At 40.2% G+C, this 22,018-nt stretch overlaps 1 protein-coding gene across 1 annotated transcript; it reads left to right on the top strand.

Moving 5' to 3' along the window:
* Positions 1 to 12,877: 12,877 nt before the first annotated feature.
* On the top strand, positions 12,878 to 14,115 carry LOC143574771 (uncharacterized). Its single transcript, XM_077059310.1, has 3 exons — positions 12,878 to 13,292; positions 13,363 to 13,416; positions 13,875 to 14,115. Exons 1-3 carry the CDS (start codon positions 13,028 to 13,030, stop codon positions 14,009 to 14,011), a joined length of 456 nt encoding a protein of 151 aa, XP_076915425.1. The 5' UTR covers positions 12,878 to 13,027; the 3' UTR covers positions 14,012 to 14,115.
* The last annotated feature ends 7,903 nt before the right edge of the window (positions 14,116 to 22,018 follow it).

The raw sequence follows: 22,018 nt of genomic DNA on the forward strand, positions 1-22,018 counted from the left end.
TTACTTATTTTTACGCGTGAATTGAAAATACATGCAAATCGTTAGACTATGTGTAGTGAAAGGTTACGAAATAAGAGATAGATTTTCGATACGTGTTGTCACGTCAACAGATGAAAATATTTTCATTTTAGAGGTCTAGTAGTATTTGACATCAATATCGTTCAGAAAACCCGCCCATAGTCGTCCACTGCCTATCGCCTTAGAACATGTATTGTCTTTATTGGGTTGATCCCTAAAGTGTAGTCACATAATTTACGTATATGCCTATCATTATTGTGCAATTAACACAATATGTCTGTCACTATCGGTGAATTATGATTTTTTGTGTACGTGTCATGTTCTTTAATGGTTTTGTTTTTTCTGTGGGCACGTAATATTATGCCAAAATAATTATAAAATTATCTTAGTGAAATATCTATCTTTTGTAATGAACTTTTTAGTGAAAACGCTAAATGGCTACATAAGTGATTTGTCCTAATAGGTAATGCTTCTTTCAGAAACAGATCCAAATATTTGTATGTCACCATTGCTCATTCTTGGGGTCACATGTGTTGTATTTATAAGTTGACGTGTTTGAGTTGATTTGTAGAATCTATGACTCATTTCACTTGTTTATTAATTGATTATATATCATTTATTACAATCAATTAAAAATGAGTAATAATTTTCCTCTTCCTTTACAAATCCTATATTGACTCATTTAGACAAATGTGTAACACGGACCGTGTTTTGATTATACATTTTTAAGTGTGTATGGGCAATGGTTAATGTGTTTGACAAGAATGGATTTATAAATCTTGTTCAGGTTTACTGTAATATACTGAAATTTGAAACAATAAAATAATAAATGTCGATTGTCAGAAGATTAAAAAACTGATGAAACGTTAATAAACGAATAACCATGATTTAAATATAAATGTTATTTAATGATAAATGGTATAATAATAATAATAATAACAACAGATGAGTCTTAGAATAAAATATGAAATTTGAATTTTAAACAAAGTTTACAACTTTGTAACTTTCCAACGAAAACTTAAGCACCAAACAACCAACTTAATTAGGAATTTGATTCTGTTTATAACTCGTTTAAATATATAAACAATAACATTCCAATATTATCCAACCATCAAAACTCCCTAAATCTCAACGTTCTCTCTGCCGTATTCACAAACAACCACCACCGCCACCTTTGACGGAAACTTTCTGACGGAAACCATCGCGACCGCTAACGATCGTTTTCGGAGACAACCGTCACAGCCTCTGACGCCTTAGTGGTTGCAAGAATCACCAGAACCGCCGCTTTCTGCTCCTCCGAGATAAGCCGCCACCGGAATCCTGATTAAGTATCGTTGCTGTTCACATATTGCGGTAATGACTTGATTTTCTGCTAGTTAAAATACAATCCATTATTATGCTTAAAAGTGTTTGGATATGGCTATTACACTGATGAATTTGGTTCTTGTTACTAAAACTACACTTTAAAACATGGTTTCCTTTAAAAATATGGGCATCCCTCAAGATTATAAAAGTGAGTATATGTTAGGGTCGTGATCGAAAGTGTCATAAACTTGTTTTTCACCAAGTCACTGGAAAATTATTTTAATTGGCAAAAGAAGTGGGATGGGTAGTTTTAGAGATTAACACAGTAACTAAAATCAAATTCTTGTTGATTAGTTGGATACATAATAAATCTAACGTTGTGTTTATATTACACATAAGTAGATAATTCATGTTATAATATGAATAAAAGAAAAGAAAAGAAAAGGAATTCAACCAATGGAATAATGAAGTTTGAATCACTTGAATCTAATTTAAAATTATAATTAAAATGTAGGTTTCTAACACTACGTGAGGGTAACTCGACCCCGTCTGCTTTGCTTAATCGGTCAAGGTACGGATTCCGTGTTTCTCTTCTTTTAGCTTTATATTGTTTTCACTGTTCTCGTAGTGTACGGATTCTGTGTTCTTTCACTTGTAGCGTAAATATTGTTTTCATCGATCTCATAGTGTACGGACTTCGTGGTCTTGCACTTGCACTTGTAGCGTCATACCGTGTATTTGCTCTCATAGTATATGTGTCACACCATCAAAATCCACTAACGGAGTTTTACCGTCAGAGAGTGTGAACTAACAGGATCGGAATCATTAGTTATAATCAAACACCAAAAATAAAGTTTTCAAACAACCAAGACATCAAGTCTTAAGTAAAAATGCGGAAACGTAAATCGTAAATCAAAACAGTTGCGCCACACAGGACGACTTAAAAACACAAGTTGTCAAGACAGAAATTAAAAGCAGTTTTTAAAACAATGATGTTTAGCGAATGCATGTCCTAAACCGCGCGCCCGCCTCGGCTACCTGAGAATAACATACTAAAAGTGTCAACACAGGGTTAGTGAGTTCACAAGTTTATATAAATAAAGCGTTTGCGTTTGCGTTTACGTTTTGCGTTTGCGTTTGCGTTACCAGATAGTGTTAAGTCAATTTATATATCAATAGGTAGCTAACCTATCAACAAGTATTACTAAGTGTTCGACACCGAAGCTGACTATTTAACAATTGCCTTGCCACCATGTCAACCACGACCATGGTAATGTGTTAGCCAAAATTACACCCACTCGACCTACAGTCGAGTTTAGAGTTGGGTGGGGTTTGTCAAACCCAGTAGTACTACTCAACAGTGACTCGCTATTATCCAAATATTAACCGGTTCGATGTTATGAAGGACTTTGGTTGGTTTGTTTGTCACTTAGCCTTACAAGTGATATATAAAAATTAACAAAATCTACAGCGTTGGAGTATGTTATCTCCCCCAAATAAAAGCGTTTAAAAAGAGTAAAAAGGGGACGTGAAACTCACTGTTTGCGAAGATAACCAAAAAGATCCGAGAAAAAGGTGTGCGTCATAGAAAATCCTCAGTAGTGTTCTAGTTAGCTTCTTGAAACTTCAAAACAACTTGTAATCCTCTTGTATGTATGTGTGTGTGCAAAATCGGTCAAGGGGGGGAAGAGAGGCTGTCGTCGTGTAGGGGAGAGGGAGAGAGCGGAATTAGGGTTATGTAATAATATGTTGTTTATATAATTATTAAATATAATACATGTTACACTTTACCCCTTGCACTACTAGTTACTCGATTTCTAGCACAACTTAGTTAATACCATTCATAATTAATGTCATACACGTAAATATCAAGTAACACATAACTTAACACATAGTTATCAAATACTTGTTCATGATATTTATTGTTCGTTCACCAACGGTTTGAGTCGACTCGTGTGTGTTTCGGTGAAATTTCGAAAGACTACTTGTGTATGGATTGTCACGCGTCATTTAAAACCTAATTTTAAATGTAATGAGATATGCGTTACAGTTCGTGTGATCTTAAGTTGAATTAACGGAGTTCGGATTAACGGAGTTAACCTGAAATTGACGAGTGTCACATCATTCCCATGTTGAAAGAATTTTCGTCCCGAAAATTTGAGTCAAGTCGCGATGGGTGTCTGAAAAAGGCAAAAATTTTTCAGTTTGTTATATCATCCCCTAGTAGAAAGAAATTTCGTCCCGAAATTTAATTCATACCTTTGGTGATTTCTGACGGTTTGTCGGCTTCCGCGGTTTTCGGTGCTTGGTTAGCCCTACAAAAAGGTGAGGATACTTTTTATCATTTGATCCTCGCGTTCCCACGTGAACTCTGGTCCACGTCTCGAGTTCCAACATACTTTAACGATGGGGATCTTACTGTGCTTGAGTGTTTTGGTTTCCCAATCCAAAACTTCGACTAGTTCTTCGATGAAGCGTAGCTGTTCATCAACTTGCAACTCGCCCAAAGGAACTACTTGGGTTTCGTCAGAAAGGCATTTCTTCAAGTTGGATACATGGAAAACATTATGTACGCCACTTAGTTCTGTTGGTAAATCCAATCGGTATGCTACTGGACCAACGCGTTCCGTTATCCGGTATGGGCCAACGTATCGTGGGTTGAGTTTGTTTCGCTTTCCAAAGCGAACCACACCTTTCCAAGGTGAGACTTTGAGTAAAACTTGGTCGTTCACTTGGAATTCCAGCGATTTTCGGCGCTTGTCGACGTAACTCTTTTGGCGATCTCGTGCTGCTACCATGCGATTTCGGATTTGGACAATCTTTTCTGAGGTTTCGAGCACTAGTTCGGGACCAGTGATTTGGCTATCACCCACTTCTGCCCAGCAAAGAGATGATCGACACTTCTGTCCGTACAACGCTTCAAACGGCGCTGCTTTAATGCTTGCGTGGTAGCTGTTATTATACGAAAACTCTACCAAAGGCAAGTGAGGTTTCCAACTCTTTCCGAAATCCAACACGCATGCACGCAACATGTCCTCCAAGGTCTGAATGGTGCGCTCACTTTGCCCATCAGTCTGAGGATGGTATGTTGTGCTCATATCAAGGCGGGTGCCTAGTGCACTCTGTAGTGACTTCCAGAAGTGCGAAGTGAAACGGGAATCTCGATCAGATATGATTGAGACAGGCACTCCGTGTCTAGACACTACTTCTTTCATATAGATGCGAGTCAGTCTTTCCATTTTGTCTGATTCCTTGATTGCTAAGAAGTGTGCAGACTTAGTCAACCGGTCAACGATCACCCAGATGGTATCGCATCCCGTCGGTGTTCTGGGTAATCCCGTGATGAAATCCATGGAAATGTGTTCTCATTTCCACGTTGGAATTTCCGGTTACTGTAGCAGACCAGATGGTTTCTGATATTCCACTTTGACTCTTGCACAAGTCAAGCATTTGCTCACGTAGGTGGCAATGTCGGCTTTCATGTTTGGCCACCAGTAAAGTGCCTTTAGGTCGTGGTACATTTTATCTGAGCCAGGGTGGATGGAATATCGGGACTTGTGTGCTTCGTCCATCACTAGGGTTCTCAACTCTCCGTATCGAGGAACCCAAATCCGGTTTTCGAAATATCGGACTCCGTCCGATTTGGTTTCAAGTTGTTTGTTCATGCCCCGCATGAGTTCTGATGGGAGATTATCGTCTTTCAAGGCTTCGAGTTGAGCATCACGAATCTAATCGGGTAAGTTGGCGCGAATCGTGAGTTGTAATGCTCGCACTCGTCTAGGTTTATCGGTTTCTTTTCTGCTGAGAGCATCGGCCACTACATTGGCCTTGCCAGGGTGGTACTTGATGGCACAGTCATAATCCTTAAGTAGCTCGACCCAACGACGCTGTCGCATGTTCAGCTCTTTTTGATCGTAGATATGCTGGAGGCTCTTGTGGTCGGTGTAAATGGTAAACTTGGTACCGTACAAGTAATGCCTCCATATCTTAAGAGCAAACACCACGGCTCCGAGTTCCAGGTCATGGGTCGTGTAGTTCTTCTCGTGGATCCGTAGTTGTCGAGAGGCATAGGCTATAACTTTCTCGAGTTGCATCAACACGCAACCGAGACCCTGTATCGATGCGTCACAATGCACCTCAAAATTTTCCGTTCCCTCTGGGAGGGCTAGGATAGGGGCGCTACAGAGTTTGGTTTTCAGCAGTTGGAAGGCAGACTCCTGCGCGTCACCCCAATTGTACTTAGTACCCTTGTGTGTCAATGTGGTGAGGGGTTGAGCAATCTTTGAAAATCCCTCGATAAAACGCCGGTAGTAGCCGGCCAGTCCTAGGAATTGTCGCACCTCAGTCGGAGTCTTAGGTACCTCCCAGTTTTGGATGGCCTCTACCTTGCCGGGATCGACATGGATACCATTCTCATTGATCACATGTCCTAAGAAGTGAATCTCGCGAAGCCAAAATTCGCATTTCGAGAGTTTAGTGTATAGTTGTTCCTTCTTTAGCAATTCCAGGATTAACCTCAAGTGTTCTTCATGGTCGGTCTTGTTCTTGGAGTAAACGAGGATATCATCAATGAAAACAATTACAAACTTATCGAGGTACGCCTTGCATACTCTGTTCATTAGATCCATAAATACAGCTGGTGCGTTTGTTAAGCCAAAAGGCATAACCGAAAACTCATAGTGACCATACCGAGTTCTGAATGTCGTCTTTGAAATGTCTTCTTAGCGCACTCTTAATTGATGGTAACCAGATCTCAAATCGATTTTCGAGTAGTAACTCGATCCTTGAAGCTAGTCGAACAAATCATCAATTCGGGGTAGGGGATAACGGTTCTTGACCGTAACCTTGTTCAGCTCCCGGTAATCGATGCACATGCGGAAAGTCCCATCTTTCTTTCGAACAAATAAAACAGGGGCTCCCCATGGTGATGAGCTGGGTCGGATGAAACCTTTATCTAACAAGTCTTATAGTTGAGTGGACAACTCCTGAAGCTCCGCCGGTGCGAGCCGATACGAGGCTCGTGCTATGGGTGCAGCACCGGGGGCGAATTCGATTTGGAAGTCGACTTGTTAAATAGGTGGAAGTCCAGGCAAATCCTCCGGGATGACTTCCGGAAAATCTCGCACAATCGGTATGTCTTCGATTCGCTTCTCCTCCGCGGGTTTCTCGACAATATGAGCTAAAATCGCCAGATGACCCTTTCGTAAATATTTTTGCGCCTTCATGAGGGTGATGACGCTTGTAGTCATGCTGCTCTTCTCGGCCTGTATCGAGATGATTTCGCCGGAAGAGGTAGTGATATGGACTATCTTGTCGTGACATATAATCTCAGCTCTATTCTCGGATAGCCAGTCCATGCCGACAACGACATCGAAACTACCAAGCGTAAAGGGTATAAGGTCGATATCGAAGGTATGACCTGACAGTTTCAACTTATATCCCGCTAGTACATGAGTTGTTTCTATAGACTTACCGTCAGCTAATTCAACAGGAAACTTAGCATCTAACGGGGTTGGAGTTAAGTCTAAGAGTTTACTAAATGATTTCGATACAAAACTCCTATCAACTCCAGTGTCAAAACAAAACAGAAGCAGAACAGTCGTTCACAGGGAACTTACCGGTAACCATATTCGGATCGTTGCGGGCCTGGCCCGACCCAATGACGAAACCTCTACCTTTACCACTGCTCCCGCCACTGTTATTGCCTTCATTGTTCTCATTCTGCTTCAGTTTGGGACAATCCTTCCTGAAATGACCCTCCTGACCACACTCAAAGCACCCTTTTGTTGTTGCAGGCTGTTTAGGAGCACCCTTAGCTGCTAGGTCTCCCCTACAGTCGTTGGCCTGATGACCCAATTTGCTGCATCGCAGGCACTTGATACGGTCACATGGGCCAGCATGGTGATAGTTGCACTTGTTGCATTTCGGGTACTTTCCAGCATAGCCACTCGAACCCTTGTTGTTATTGTTGGAACCCTGATTATTGAAGTTCCGAGCGAGTTCGGGTTTACGGTGGTGTTGTTGCTATGGGGGGTTCGATGATGAGGACCTGGTGTTGTCAAACTTTCTCTTTCCATTCCTAGAGTTGATGTTGCTGTTGTCATTGCTTGTGTTATCACGGGTTTTGGAGGTGGAACCTCTAGGTGGTAACGCACCTTGTGCCACTGCTTGGTCCTTCAGTTTGTGGGCTATTCGGATCGCTTGCTGAATTTTAGCCAGTTTGGAAGACGTCACCATACCCTGAATCTGGGGTACCAAACCATCGATATACATCTCGATTCTCTTACTCGGCGGGTCAACCATCCGCGAACACATCACCGCCAGTTCGTGGGAACGGGTGGTGTAGGCTTCAATCTCAGAACCTACCATCTTTAACGCCCAAGATTCCGATTACGGCTTCAAGATTTCCTTTCTAGGACAATACTCTCCTCGCATCATGTTCTTGAATTCTTCCCAGTTCATAGCATTTGCCAATTCCAACCCAAGAATTTGCACATTAGAGTTCCACCAGGTGAGGGCGGAAATCTTGCAATGTTCCAGCAGCAAACTTGACCCTGCTGGCTGGTGGACCGTTACACATCTCGAAAGCTGACTCTGCCTTCTCGGCCCAACGCAGGAAACCTATGGCTCCCTCAGTTCCGTCAAATGAATTAGGCTTGCAGTCTAGGTAGTTCTTGAAAGTACAGACTCCGGCTTGACCTATGGCTTGATTCTGAACGTGCGTAGCTAGAGCTGCCGCTGCATAGTCATTCATTAGGGTTTGGAGTTCTGATGCGGTTAGGTTAATGTTACCCCGACCATGACCAGGGTTTCTTCCAGACATCTAGGTGTTATCATCCTGAGATGTCTTCGCCTGAGAACACGTCCGAGTGTGCATCCTCCTCAGTATCTTCCTCGGGTTCTTCTGCATCCGGGGCAAATATGCGCCCCTAGTGTGTAGCAGCGGGCTAGAGCTGTCGCTGCAAGGGCTCTTGCACTAAAAATTTGGTCACGCAAATCTATCATCTCTGCTTGCATTTTGTTCATTATCTTCATTTGCTGAACATGAGCATCCTGAACTTCCTTCATGGCTTCGGTCAGGAAGGAAATTCTCTCTCGGACATCGATTCCATTCTCTTTCAATTCTCTCACGTTCGCTCTAGTCGAATGCATAATGTCAACCTCACGCTTTAAACAAGAAACGAGGGCTGCGAAAGCGCGCTCCATCGGGAGTGTCAGGGGTGGTAGCGTTTTGAAGGATGTAGGACAACCTGGGAGAGGTAGCGGTGGAACTTGCACACAGTAAACGATCCGCTCGACTAGACTCGGGGTACCAACTCTAGTGACCATTGTCCTCGTACACGTCTCCAGATGGGCGATACCTCTTCGATGCGAGGGCTGCTAGTGCCGGGACTACTCGGGGTGGTGATGAGTTGGGAAGATGCGGTTCCTTTCCAGGGGCGTGAGACATCGGGTCGGATGATGACGACGATGGCATCGACATCCTTACAGGATAAGTCGAGTATGGGTTACGCGCGTACGAATGAACGAGGTTAAGAGATAAAGAAAATGAGTAACTAAATGTATATCATATCTATATACTTATATACAGTACGTAAGATCATAACTAATGGGTCGTTGCGGTTATAGTCTAGTATGCATGCAATTCTAGTTCGCTATAACCAATGGCTCTAATACCAATCTGTCACACCCTCAAAATCCACTAACGGAGTTTTACCGTCAGAGAGTGTGAACTAACATGATCGGAATCATTAGTTATAATCAAACACCAAAAATAAAGTTTTCAAACAACCAAGACATCAAGTCTTAAGTAAAAATGCGGAAACGTAAATCGTAAACCAAAACAGTTGCGCCACACAGGACGACTTAAAAACACATGTTGTCAAGACAGAAATTAAAATCAGTTTTTAAAACAATGATGTTTAGCGAATGCATGTCCTAAACCGCGCGCCCGCCTCGGCTACCTGAGAATAACATACTAAAAGTGTCAACACAGGGTTGGTGAGTTCACAAGTTTATATAAATAAAGCGTTTGCGTTTGCGTTTACGTTTTGCGTTTGCGTTACCAGATAGTGTTAAGTCAATTTATATATCAATAGGTAGCTAACCTATCAACAAGTATTACTAAGTGTTTGATACCGAAGCTGATTGTTTATCAATTGCCTTGCCACCATGTCAACCACGACCATGGTAATGTGTTAGCCAAAATTACACCCACTCAACCTACAGTCGAGTTTAGAGTTGGGTGGGGTTTGTCAAACCCAGTAGTACTACTCAACAGTGACTCGCTATTATCAAAATATTAACCGGTTCGATGTTATGAAGGACTTTGGTTGGTTTGTTTGCCACTTAGCCTTACAAGTGATATATAAAAACTAACAAAATCTACAGCGTTGGAGTATGTTATCTCCCCAAATAAAAGCGTTTAAAAAGAGTAAAAAGGGGACGTGAAACTCAATGTTTGCGAAGATAACCAAAAAGATCCGAGAAAAAGGTGTGCATCATAGAAAATCCTCACTAGTGTTCTAGTTAGCTTCTTGAACCTTCAAAACAACTTGTAATCCTCTTGTATGTATGTGTGTGTGCAAAATCGGTCAATGGGAGAGGGGAGAGAGGCTGCCGTCGTGTAGTGGAGAGGGAGAGAGCGGAATTAGGGTTATGTAATAATACGTTGTTTATATAATTATTAAATATAATACATGTTACACTTTACCCCTTGCACTACTAGTTACTCGATTTCTAGCACAACTTAGTTAATACCATTCATAATTAATGTCATACACGTAAATATCAAGTAACACATAACTTAACACATAGTTATCAAATACTTGTTCATGATATTTATTGTTCGTTCACCAACGGTTTGAGTCGACTCGTGTGTGTTTCGGTGAAATTTTGAAAGACTACTTGTGTGTGGATTGTCATGCGTCATTTAAAACCTAATTTTAAATGTAATGAGATATGCGTTACAGTTCGTGTGATCTTAAGTTGAATTAACGGAGTTCGGATTAACGGAGTTAACCTGAAATTGACGAGTGTCACAATATGGATTCTTGAGTCGTTAATCGCGTTATAATATTATCGAGTTGATTCATAGTATCGTGTCACCGTTATTAAATAGTTTCGTTCTTTATTTATTGCATATTGTTATTGTTCAATTAATAAGTGAACTTGTCATGCATGCGATATAATATATTTTATTGCACTCATTATCGCATGTTCCTAATAGACCATTGTACATTGATTGATTGTTTTTGAGACATATTATATTGATATTGACCATTGTTATTACCTTTTATTTGACCTCAATACCCGAGCATTTATCCACCTATGGGGACATAGGGCTTCAATCGAGGCACCTTTGACGTGCTCTATCTGTGGCGGAGCGATTAGTCCACAGCGTCTCTATTTTATTATGCGACGAGAGCATTTACTGATTACTGAGAGGCGTATGGATCGATCCTAGGTAAACTGTTACTGGAGTGAGATGGTTAGGTGTGTGTGTCCACATTCCTATCTCACTTAATTATTGGTGCATTAGTCTGCAGCTAATGTACATACTGTTACTATTACTGGTTCACATGGGTATTTCCAATATATTGTTATTGTACTGTTTCATAACTGATAGTTCAGCGTATTGTTAATGTTATCGGCCCGCAAACTGTAATTGTTTCTTCCTTGATTGTTCATCGTATCGTTTTAATCGTATATTGTTACTGCTATTTTCCTCCGTTACTGGGCAATTTTTGGCTCATCCGTGTTTCTTTGTTTTGTGTTTTCTTTAATTTGTTACAGGTACTCAAGAGAATCAAGGGAATGTGTGATAAGAGAGTAATAGCAAAAGGCTAGAAGTTGGAAAACAATTTATTTTGAGTGAAACAACTTATTTATTTTTCTTTGTCAAAAAAATGTTGAACCTTTTTGATATTGAATTATTTTAAACTTTGGATTTTTATTTATCGTATCGAGTGACACGTCGGCCCTAACCGGGCTGGTTGTTACATTTATCAATTAAATCTGTTCGTTTGAAATTTATTAATTTTGAAATCTTTTAAATCGCTAACCTGAGATGTTTATTATCGGCCTAGTACGTAATTATAATATTTAAATTTAATAAAAGGTACAAGCCTAAAATACTTCTCTTGTATCTATCCTTTAGCAATCATCCTTTCATTTTATTTTATTTTAGAAATAAAAAGAGAAGAATATTTAACCCAAATCAGAATTATTTTGGCTATCATAGATAGTTATGATTGAATTTTTGGTTTTGATAAGGAGATAACCATAAACCCAAGGGCTATGATTAAAATTCTAGATTCTAATTGATTTCATGAAAACGAAATAATTATTAATAGCTTTAGCTAGCACCAAAACATGCTAATTAGTTGATTTGGTATCCAAGAACTAAAGTCATTTTTCTAATTAAAAGTTATATAACTTAATGTTTATTTAACAATTATCTTTAGAAAAGTTTTTATGTACTCCAACAAATAGAGTTAACAAGTATCTTGATGAATCTGTCTCAAATAGGGGTGTGTATGGTACAGTTTGATGCGGTTTTCGGCTAAAACCAAACCGAAAACCAAAACTTCGGTTTTTAAATTTTTTGAAACTGTTCGGTTTCGGTATTTTCGATTTTTGCCATTTGAGCTTGAAATTTTGTAGGCCGAAAAAAAAAGTTGGCAAAAATAATAAATTTAGGCATAAACAGTTTGTTAGTTGTAAAATAATAGACTATTATAAATTTGACTAAAAATATTTGAGTTAAATATTTATTAAATTCTCATAAACTACTTAATATAAATTATAAAAAAGCAAAAATTTAGGAATTCATTTCGGTTCGGTTTTTTCGGTTTATTACATGCAAAACCAAAACCAAACTGTTAGTTCGATTATTACATAAACAAACAAAATCGCCGGTTTTTGTTTCGGTTTGCTTATTTCGGTTTGGATTTTTCGGTTTCAGATCGATTTTTTCGGTTTCTTGCACACCCTAGTCTCAAGTGTTCTTCATGTTTATATGTATCAATCATAGTTCTTCATGTTTATAGATTGGCAGCTCAAAAACACTGTTTCAGATTGTTCAAAATGCAATTGTTTTACCATTATGTATACGATTTGATCGGAAGACGGTAAACATACTTCGATTAGGGTTCTTATTTGGCTAGAATACGATGAACCAAAGTAATGGAAATTGGGTATCAAGTTGAGGTTGTTAGTGGTTGCTAGTGAAGAGGGTTGCAACGGTGATGGTAGAGGACAGTGGTGGGTGGAGTGGGGTGACCGGTGGGTGGGTTTTATTTACTTTTTATAAAAATATTTGAAAAGACAATGATACCCTCGCATTGGGTCAACACGACCTAGCTAAAAATATATTATTGGTTTAGGGTAAAATATAAACCGTATAACGTTTGAATACATTAAATTAAAACCCCATCGATTTTAACAATAAAGAACCTACCTTAAAACTTGGAACAAGAATTAAAAAAAAATTGTAATTTACTCTTACATAAATTGTCAAAAGAGAATTTGATATTAAGGGTAAGTTATTTCATATTTGAAACCATTGGATTCTTTTTACAAAATAATGTACGCCAATGGACCTACGGTAGGGAAAGGGCAAAATCGGAAACAAAAAAGTCACAAGCTTTTAAAACACTCACTCATCACTTTCTCTCACTAAAACCATAGTAAACAACTAAACATGCACCGTCAATCACTCAGCTCACCGGCGTCAAAGCACGGCGTCATCTTCTCCGGCGACGGAGTTATCGCCACCGACATTGACAACAATTTCACCTCCGACGACCTTCGGAAAGACAAATTGCCGTCGTGTTCCGCCGTCGACGAACACCGCAAGAGACACGTGTTAGTATCTTCTCCTACACGACTCGTTCACCTAATTCCGGTTCTGACGTTCGTATGCTTCTTAATTCTCTACTTATCGTCTCACGATCCGTCCAGAACAGGTGACGTTTTGTAATTAATCGATTTTTAATTCGGTAATTATGTTTATATTCTGTTGTTTTTACGTTTCAGATTTAGCTCAGTTCAGTGGATTCGCAACGATTTCGTCGAAGGAAACTGTCATAGGTAAATTAACTGTCATAGGGCTGTAAAATTCTGCCGATTAATCAATCCTCAATTAATCGTTTACTCCACCGAATTAATTGCCATTTGTCTAAATTCGATTAAAATGGAAAATTTTATATATTAAATTTGTAACGTATTTTTGAAAATTTACGTATCAATTCCAATCCAACTAATCCTGATTAATCAATCATCAACTAGTGTCTAGCGAGTTTTACAACACTGGTTAACGAAGAAGCAAAAACCAACAATGGAGTACCAGACAAATAAATGCTCCAATAACAATGCTGAAGATGAAAACAACCGCGTCTCGTCTTTTCCGTCTGACCAACTGGAAAATTATAACTGAAAATGTAGATTCATGTATAATTAAACAGAGATTCCAATTAATTATTAATAATATTAAGTTTGACCTAATTAATCATAGTTATTTTTCAATAATTCGTGTATTAATTTCATAGATTCAATTGATATGGATAACAATATCGGAGAAGGATTTCTGAAGAACAACGCGTTGGCAATTCGAGGCATGAGGAACCTGCAACAAGAAGAAGCAGAACGACATCGTTTTCGTCTCCACCGGAAACTCGGTCAATAATAGTCAAACTACCTCCGTTGCCGGAGAGGTTATGTATGTACACACGTGCGTGATTCTCATTATCTTTTTTGTGCATGTGAATTTGGCATTTTGTGTAACCATAAAACTTACATAACACCGTGTATGTGTGATGTGAGTGGTAAAGGAATTTATCTTTTATTGCGTTTGCGTGCGTAAGATAGCCAAATGCGCATGCTAGCTGTATAAGTGTAGGTTAGAAAAGATGCCTGAGAGAGTAAAGTAATGGACAACAGCTGGAAATTGGAAGTATAGGACCGTTGGTGTGCATTGGGGTTAGCGGTTGGTGTTGTTGACAGCTAGCTGATGATGACCAAGGGTACTTTGGTCATTTTATGAAGAATTATTAATGTCGTCACTGACAATAAAAATGCCATTACTATAAGATCTTATTTTATGTTACCAACTGGATCCTACTTCTAGTTGAACAATTCCCTTCTTGAGGACATATATTATATCAAGAGGAGGAAATGGTATTGGGTATACCGGTATGAAAATGGGTATCACTGGTGGTATCAAGTATGAGCTCGGTATTGTACCGGTATCTTAAATTTTTGGTACTGGTACCGAATGTAAATAATAGGGAAATACCGGTACCGTACCGATCCCGAAACTTAAAACTTTGGTACTGATTCAGTACCTGTACTGGTACCAATCGGAGCCGGTACCTAAATTACTCATCCCTAACTGGTATCAACCAATTGAAGTTTTGGTATTGGGTTATCGGTATGGTTCGATTCAGTAACAACATTTACCAAATTTTTGGCTTGTTATCGGTACTGAACTGAGCATTTTTAGTATCAATATCAAGTTTTTGGAAAATACAGGATAAGTATTGTATCGAGCTCTTTCTAACATATATATATATATATATATATATATATATATATATATATATATATATATGATTGATTTCTTTTGAGGACCACTTTGAGTTTTAAGAACTCGAAAGAGCTCAATGTAACAATTTTTTTTTCGAATTTTTTTTACACATGTGTAATACGTAAGTGTAAGTGATGTACAAAAAATTACGGTATTTTTTTACACACCGAATCAACTTTTTACACATGTGTAACTAACGTTTAAACTTGTGTAATTATCAAAAATACTTATTCTCTCACCTGCTTTATTTTTTAATTAAATTTAATTTCAGCCATATATTTCAAATCATTTAATTAAATATGTGGTTCAAAATTGAGTTCTTAAAGTTCTTAAAACTCACCATAGTTCTTAAAATAACCCTCTCATATATATATATATATATATATAGGGGAGAGATAAATTGAGAACCTTTTGAGTTGTTAGAACTTTAAGAACTCAATATGGACCACAGATTTAATTAAATGAGTATGGAAGATGTGGCTGAGAATAAATCTGATTAAAAAATTAATCAGGAGAGAGAATAGGTATATTTGATAATTACACAAGTTTAAATGTTAGTTACACATGTGTAATAAGTCGATTCGGTGTGTAAAAAAATACTGTAATTTTTTGTACATCACTTACACTTACGTATTACACATGTATAAAAAAAAATTCGAAAAAAAAATTGTTAAGTTAAGTTATTTCGAGTTCTTAAAACTCAAACCGGTTCTTAAAAGAAATCAATCCTCTCTCTCTCTCTATATATATATATAATGCCAATGGTCCTTCTGAATTACGTTATTACCATTGCTAGGTCTCTCGTAGTGGGTAGCATTTTGTTTTTTTTCTTCCAAATTACGTAATCACTTAATTTAGGTAAATTTTAACGAATTCATCTGTCTTATATATATTCCTTTTATAAGAGAACAATTAAATTTTTGGTGTTTTACTTTTAAAATCTTGTTAGTTACTTGATTGGACAACCTCCCGCCCACCACCCAGTACCACCAATCACCTCCTCCAAGGTTGTATCCGATAAAGTTTTTTATGTACATGGATAAAACTTTATCGACCAATTTATTATAAGCAAAAATCATTCCAAGCACGTAATTATCTCATTAACCGTTGCAGTAAACCTTATTTTTAACATAAAAAACATATATATATATATACTAATATAATAAACAAAAATGTTGATTGAGCCATAAACCCCTTAATTGGTCTAATAGTTTGCCAAGTGGCATTCTCATGTATTAACCTATAATTTCTAATTAGAATTTATTAATTTAAATCTAAAATTTAATTAAGATTTAAAGCATTCCTTATATAGTCTTATCATTATCCTATCCATTCCTTATCTAGCCTTATCGTGAATTACAACTAAGAGAATTTGATTCATATTATAAAGTCATGTTCACTACACCATCACTTTTATTGATTATGATTGCCAAAATGACTTATTTACCCTTCTCACAAACCTGAAGTATATTGACTCTTGGTTTATATTTTGTTTCAAGTTGCGTGCAATAGATCCCCTTTGTCAATGACGATTTGGATGTACCATGATAAAAACATGATTAAAAACAATAGCGAGTGGGGTAGAAACCAACTGATCAGTTTATTCTAGCTAGGTTATTTTGACATTAAAACCTTATTTACAAGATTAAAAACATAAGCGGGTTGGGTAGAAGGTCAAAGTGACTAATTTCGTATGGACTGGTTGGAACCGGAACACTCCTTGTCCAGTATTTTGATTAGCAATATGGGTGTCACATATGAATACGAAAACCTTATTATTTTGAAATCGAGCTGAAATGAATTTAGCCAATCTTTCTTTCCTTTTTTTTCTCTCTCTCTCTTTCGATCTATTTGACTTATTATGAAGGTAAAAATCGAACTGAATGAATGAGACAAGTGTTGGGTATTAAATCATGGTTAGTTTGTTTTTTTTTGTTGTGAATTGCAGGTAATAGTAGAAGCAATAACTGGGCATCAGATGACATCATCAATGGTTAGGGAAATTAGCAATTAGTTCAAATAAAAAATGTATATGATTTTTATATGCTTTGTTGCTATACAACGTATGATTTGTTAATGTTTCAGTAAAACTATAGAAATTATTTGTATATATAAAACTTGCAACTTATCTGTTATTTTATTGATTTATGAATTTTTCATTTTCCATTATTATATGTAATACGTAAGTTTAATCATATAACGTATTTAAAAAGATTTATCAATTATATCGTTTTTATTGTCCAATCCGTGTAATACACGGGTTCCTAACCTAGTGTAATATGTATAAAAAAATTTGTGCCCCTGAACCTTATGTGCCTCGGCCAATGATGCGGCTCGCATACCCTCCGAGCCTCCCCTGACCTCTTCCATTATGTATGCAACGAATCAGACCATAACGAACCTCACAACGAGTGGGCGGTGTGTGCCAAGTTTTGTCCTTAACAACGAGACCAGTACATCATCTAGTCTATAGGTTACCTCAATCACCAAAATAACTACTCCAATGATTTTAACTATTATAATCTGACACGTGGAACCATTCAAATGTCAAAACAACTATGTATAACCTTAAGACTTAAGTTACATAATTAGAATATGTTACTTTTAATTTTTTACGTAAAAGATTAGTTATTTTTTAATAAATAAAAAATGTTGAACTATAATAATTGGTTAGTTATATGGATAAGATGTCGAAAGAATCCAAACCGATTACAATGATTTAGACGGCTACAAAATAAATTATGCTCTTTAAAAAGTATGGTTCGTATCCACTCTTTTCCTTCTAATAAAGAGAAAATTCCAATTTCACTTCATGGGAATAGTCACTAGCCTAGCCTGCAGTTGGTAGAAGACGAAGAGTGCACGGCACGCCTGCTCTGTGTCAGCCGCTACCTATCCACCACTCACAGGTAGGGCACGTGCATAGGTTACAGTTGGTAGCGTGTTGGGCCGGCTAAACCCCTTGGATACCCACCTTCGGCTATAAAAGACAGCAAATGGTATTATCATTTCATCATCTACTATCTCGTATAACTTACTTGATAACTGCTCTAATAGTATTCATATACTTTTATATTCAAAGAGCAATATAGACTGATTCTCACGCCGGAGGGTGGTCACAAGGAGGAACCCCCCCCTTCTCAGTGACGAGCTTACGGTGTCTGTTTTGCAGGTTCCCTGAAGTACAACTTACTCTGCTGGACCTAACCTTCGTGGGAAACATTACTTAGCCCCCAGATTACCTATAATCTGCCCGGGGTCACATAGTGTTTCTTCATTGGCGCCATCCGTGCATAAAGCTAGAACTACATCTTTCTCCAGTTTTTCAAAACTTCCAGGATGACTAGAGAAATTCCGGTAACCACAACCCCAGCCACTGGGGTAAACACCGGCAACACAATGTTTACAAACACTACCCCAGCCACCCAAGCTGGGGCAAGTGAAGTACATTTTACGAACACTACCCCCAGTCACTCATGTAGGGGCAAGTGGAGTAAATATTCCACTGGGATTCACTGATACCCAGCTGGAAAAACGAACTCGAGCCCCTCGCCAAACACTTGATCAAGTGAAGGCATGGGCCGAGGCACGTCAACGAGAATTTCAGGCTGAGTTGGACGAACGCTTACGTTCAGTCCAACAAGCTGAGGAGTTCGGTAGTACTCGCCAGCACCTCAACATGAGTAGTGAGTACGAGCACTCGGACGACGAGAGGGAAGACTCCGACACCGACGCGAACCCTCGCCGTAGGGCGAAAGGGAAGCGTAAGGAAACGGATCCCCAGCCAAAAAGGAATTTTGGGGAAGCATTCCAACCAGTCACGGAAAAAAGCTCGCGTGACTTCTCCAAGGCCTTTAGACCTACTGCCACAAACGCAGGAAGGTCAAAATTTGCAAGAGACATTGCAGAAGCAATCGCCCCGAGGAGTGCCAAACAAATGTCCAACATTGGCACATACGATGGTCTAACCGACCCAGATGACCATCTGAACAGGTTCATTGCGGGGGCAACCGTCAGTAACTGGACGGAACCCACGTGGTGCTACATGTTCCAGATGACTCTGGTAGGAGCAGCCAGAGCATGGTTCGACCGTTTACCGGTCCACCACATTTATGACTGGGCAGACTTCCAGAACAAGTTCAGTCAACAGTTTAGTCAACAGAGGAAGCACACTGAGGAGCAGTGGACGATCCTCAACTGTGTGAGAGAAGAGGATGAATCCTTACTGGACTTCATCACCCGCTTCAACTCCAAGAAGCTGAGTCTGGGCAACATCAGCGAAGACCTCGTTCGCGCCGCTTTCATTCAGGGCGCTGAGTACCCAGAACTTATCCGCACTCTGACGGGTAAAGACGGCATGCCATCCACATGGGATGCCATAATGACGGCAGCCAAGCGCTTCGCCGAAACGGAGAAACAGCTGGGAAGAGATCTCCCCCAGAATACAAACCTCTACACACAGAGGACAAGGGAGAACAATGTGAGAACCGCCCGGCTAAACAAAAAGAGGCGGCAAGGTATTTGGCAGTCAAGGATAAACTTTGACACCCCCTCAAGCTCTCGCCCTCTGGTTGGCGGAAGGGACAACACGCACCCTCCGAACCGGAAAAACCGTTGGACGCCACTCACCAAGAGCGTCACGGAGATATTTGCCACGGAAAAAACTGCCATGGCCAAAAGCCCCAGCGATCCGACAGAAACCCAATGCGGATCAAAGCAAGTCTTGTGACTTCCATGGGACAAAGGGCCATAGCACTGAGGAGTGCACATCCTTGAGGGACATCGTCGAGACATTCGTCAAGGATGGGAGGCTCGCACACCTCGTGGCATCTATCAAGAAGGGAGGAAGGAACGACAACAGGTACAGGGGTAACGGACGAAAGCCCGTCGACATCAGCATCAACATGGTCCATGGTAAGGTCAGAGGAAGAAAGAGACCGATGACCGAACCATGCGCATGGAAGGAAGCAGAAGTGCGCTTCCCGCGAGTGCCGGGAGGCCCAAACAAAGAAGGCCCCATTGTCATTAAAAGCCAGCTGGGGCACTACATCACCTCCCGCACCCTCGTTGACAATGGCGCATCGTCGACAGTGATGTACAGGCAGTTCTTCGACAAGCTCGATGATGAAGACAAGGAACGCCTGGAGACGGTCTACGCTTCAATGGAAGGGTTTGACGGCAGCATGAACACTCCCTTGGGCATCCTATCTTTCCCCGTCACCCTCACCGATGGGAATTATTCACGCACGGAGGATGTGGATTTTGTTGTGATGAAAAAACCACATCATACGTATGACATCCTATTCGGGAGAGACGGGATGGCAAGATTCAACGCCGTGGTATCCTCAGTCCACGGCATGATGGGATGGCCAACAACTGAAGGCGTAGCGATGATCACGGGCATTCCCCAGGTATGCATCGCATCTGTCTCCTCTAAACCCAAACCGAAGATGGCCAAACAAACCATCACTGAACCTGAACAGTGGGCATTCAATGGGAAATATCCCGATCAGGCCGTTACCATTGGCCCGACAATTGTTGATCCAACACGCACCTTACTCAAGCGCTTACTGCAGCGAAACGCAGACATCTTCGCGTGGACACCAGCCGACATGACTGGTGTACCCCGGGGAAAGGCAGAGCATAAGCTCAAATGCGATCCGGCCGTTACGCCGATCGTACAAAAGCGCAGAGTAATGGGGCCCGAGCAAACCAACGCGTGCAGAACCCAAGTCAAGGAACTCCTTGATGCGGGCATCGTGCGCGTTAGCAAATATCAAACATGGGTTGCAAATCCCGTAATGGTACCGAAGAATAACAAACAATGGCGCATGTGCATAGATTTCAAAGATTTGAATAAAGCATGCCCCAAAGATTGTTATCCGTTGCCAGAAATTGATCTCAAGGTGGATTCGGTGGCACCATTTCGCCTTAAATGCTTCTTGGATGCGTATAAGGGGTACCATCAAATCCACATGGCTGTAGATGACCAGGACAAAACCGCCTTTCGGACGCCCGATGGCACATTTTGTTATAAAATGATGCCGTTCGGACTTAAGAACGCGGGGTCCACGTACCAACGACTAATGGACAAAGAGTTTCACGCCCAAATCGGGAGAAACTTGGAAGTCTATATGGATGATTTGGTCATCAAAAGCCCCGAGCCCGAGGCGATGTTGAAAGACATTGAGGAAACTTTCAACACGCTCAGAAAGATAAACATGAAGCTCAACCCGAGCAAGTGTTCATTTGGGGTGGAAGAAGGGAAGTTCTTAGGAGTCATTATTACTAAAGATGGCTTCAGAGCGAACCCTGAAAAGGTCGAAGCCATTGTCAAAATGGAATCACCTACCACCATAAAACAGGCTCAAACACTTAATGGGCGACTAGTCGCGCTTAACCGCTTTTTGGCAAACCATGCGGATAGGTCGTTCCCTTTTGTGTCAACGCTAAGAAATTGTTTAAAGAAAACGCACTTCCGCTGGACACCAGAAGCGGAAGCAGCTTTTCAGGAGATTCGATCACGCCTGATCGAACTCCCAACACTCACAGCACCACAAGCGGGGGAGGAGTTAATCCTATACCTCTCCGCAACAGATAGAGCAACCGGGGCAGTCCTGCTTGTAGAACGAAAACGCATCCAGATGCCAATCTATTATGTTAGCCGCGTGCTGGCAGACGCGGAAACCCGGTACTCTACCCTGGAAAAACTGGTCTTGGCACTTATACACGCTTCACGCAGGTTGAGACGATATTTCCAGGGTCACCCAATCACTATTCTCACCAACTTCAAACTCTCAAATGTTCTAGGCAAACCCGAGTTATCGGGACGTCTAGCCAAATGGGCAATTGAATTGGGAGAATATGCGATTCAATACAAGCCGAGACCAGCCATTAAAGGTCAGGTCCTGGCTGATTTTATTGCAGAAGTCCCCGCTTCACGGGAGAAAGAGTGCCAGGAGGAGGTTCAACCCTCCCCAGCACACGAAATCGATGAAGTCTGGCGACTCTACACTGATGGAGCAGCTAGTAACGAGGGTTCAGGCGCAGGGTTAAAATTAACAAATCCAGCAGGCCAGGAATATACTTATGCTATTCGGCTGGATT

Source organism: Bidens hawaiensis, unplaced genomic scaffold (genome assembly GCF_021521415.1).
Source record: "Bidens hawaiensis isolate Kalapana, Puna unplaced genomic scaffold, B.hawaiensis_p1.1 tig00027098_1, whole genome shotgun sequence".
Classification (NCBI taxonomy): Eukaryota; Viridiplantae; Streptophyta; class Magnoliopsida; order Asterales; family Asteraceae; genus Bidens; species Bidens hawaiensis.